This window comes from Corvus brachyrhynchos, unplaced genomic scaffold (assembly GCF_000691975.1).
Source record: "Corvus brachyrhynchos isolate BGI_N302 unplaced genomic scaffold, ASM69197v1 scaffold660, whole genome shotgun sequence".
In the NCBI taxonomy this organism is placed as follows: domain Eukaryota; kingdom Metazoa; phylum Chordata; class Aves; order Passeriformes; family Corvidae; genus Corvus; species Corvus brachyrhynchos.
This window is the reverse complement of record NW_008235547.1, coordinates 34,524-35,533: the sequence shown is the minus strand read 5'-3', so window position 1 is coordinate 35,533 and position 1,010 is coordinate 34,524. Positions and strand designations below refer to the sequence as shown.

The following is a 1,010-nucleotide window of genomic DNA, read 5'->3' as shown; positions in this document are numbered from 1 at the left end:
AGCATCCCCATCCTGCAGTGTCCCCAGAGAGCATCCAGCCACAGAATCCTTCCCTGCTCTCTGTCCCCAGCGTGACCGCTCCCCGCCCCAAAATTCGGTGGGGGAGGGGGGGAGGGATCTCCCAGACTCAGGGCTGCATGCGCAGGGCCCCGTCCAGCCTCACCACCTCCCCGTTGATCATGGGGTTCTCGGCCAGGGCCTGCACGAGGTGGGCGTACTCAGCAGGGTCCCCCAGCCGGGACGGGAACGGCACTTGCTGTCCCAGAAAGTTCCGGACCTTCTCGGGCAAACCGGCCAGGAGCGGGGTGGAGAACAGCCCTGGGGAACCCCAAAAACAGGGGGTGAGCCGAGGCACTCCCCCTCCTCATCCCCCCAGCCAGGTGCCCCCGTGGCCCTACCTGGGGCGATGGTGACCACGCGGATGCCCAGCGGTGCCAGGTCCCGGGCGATGGGCAGGGTCATGCCCACGATGCCGCCCTTGGAGGCCGAGTAGGCTGCTTGGCCCACCTGTGGGGAGGACATGTGGCCACTGCAGGGTTCCCTGACCCCTCCAGTGGCTCTCAGGGTCCCCGGGGGTCCCTCACCTGCCCCTCAAAGGCGGCCACGCTGGCGGTGTTGACCAGGAGCCCACGGTGGCCGTCGGCGTCGGGCTTGTTCTGGCTCATCAGCTGCGCGCTGAGGCGGATCACGTTGAAGGTCCCCACCAGGTTCACCTGGGGAGTGAGACGGATTTGGGGGGGGTCTTGTGGGCACCACCAAACGCTGCTGATACCCCCACAACGCCCTGTGCTGTGCTGGGAACACCTGTGACCCACAAAGTCCTCACATCCACAGCCATCCCAATGACCAGGTCACCTCCCCATTCACACCACTGACCACAGACCCCCCCACTGACCACAGACCTCCCTCGTTCACCCCACTGACCACAGACCCCCCCACTGAGCACAGATCCCCCCTCATTCACCCCACTGACCACCGCCCCAGATCGCACGAGCACCGAGTAGGGACAG

General features: G+C 66.3%; 1 protein-coding gene across 1 annotated transcript in view; it reads right to left on the bottom strand.

The window, feature by feature from the left end:
* Positions 1-6: 6 nt before the first annotated feature.
* The window catches only part of HSD17B10 (hydroxysteroid 17-beta dehydrogenase 10), a gene marked incomplete at its 5' end in the record, with an annotated part of 1,978 nt that continues 974 nt past the window's right edge, over positions 7-1,010 (bottom strand). The window contains 3 exons of the mRNA XM_008635763.2: positions 7-318; positions 399-507; positions 585-713. Of these exons, the coding sequence (XP_008633985.1) occupies positions 128-318; positions 399-507; positions 585-713 (429 nt within the window). The remainder of the gene's footprint in view (positions 319-398; positions 508-584; positions 714-1,010) is intronic.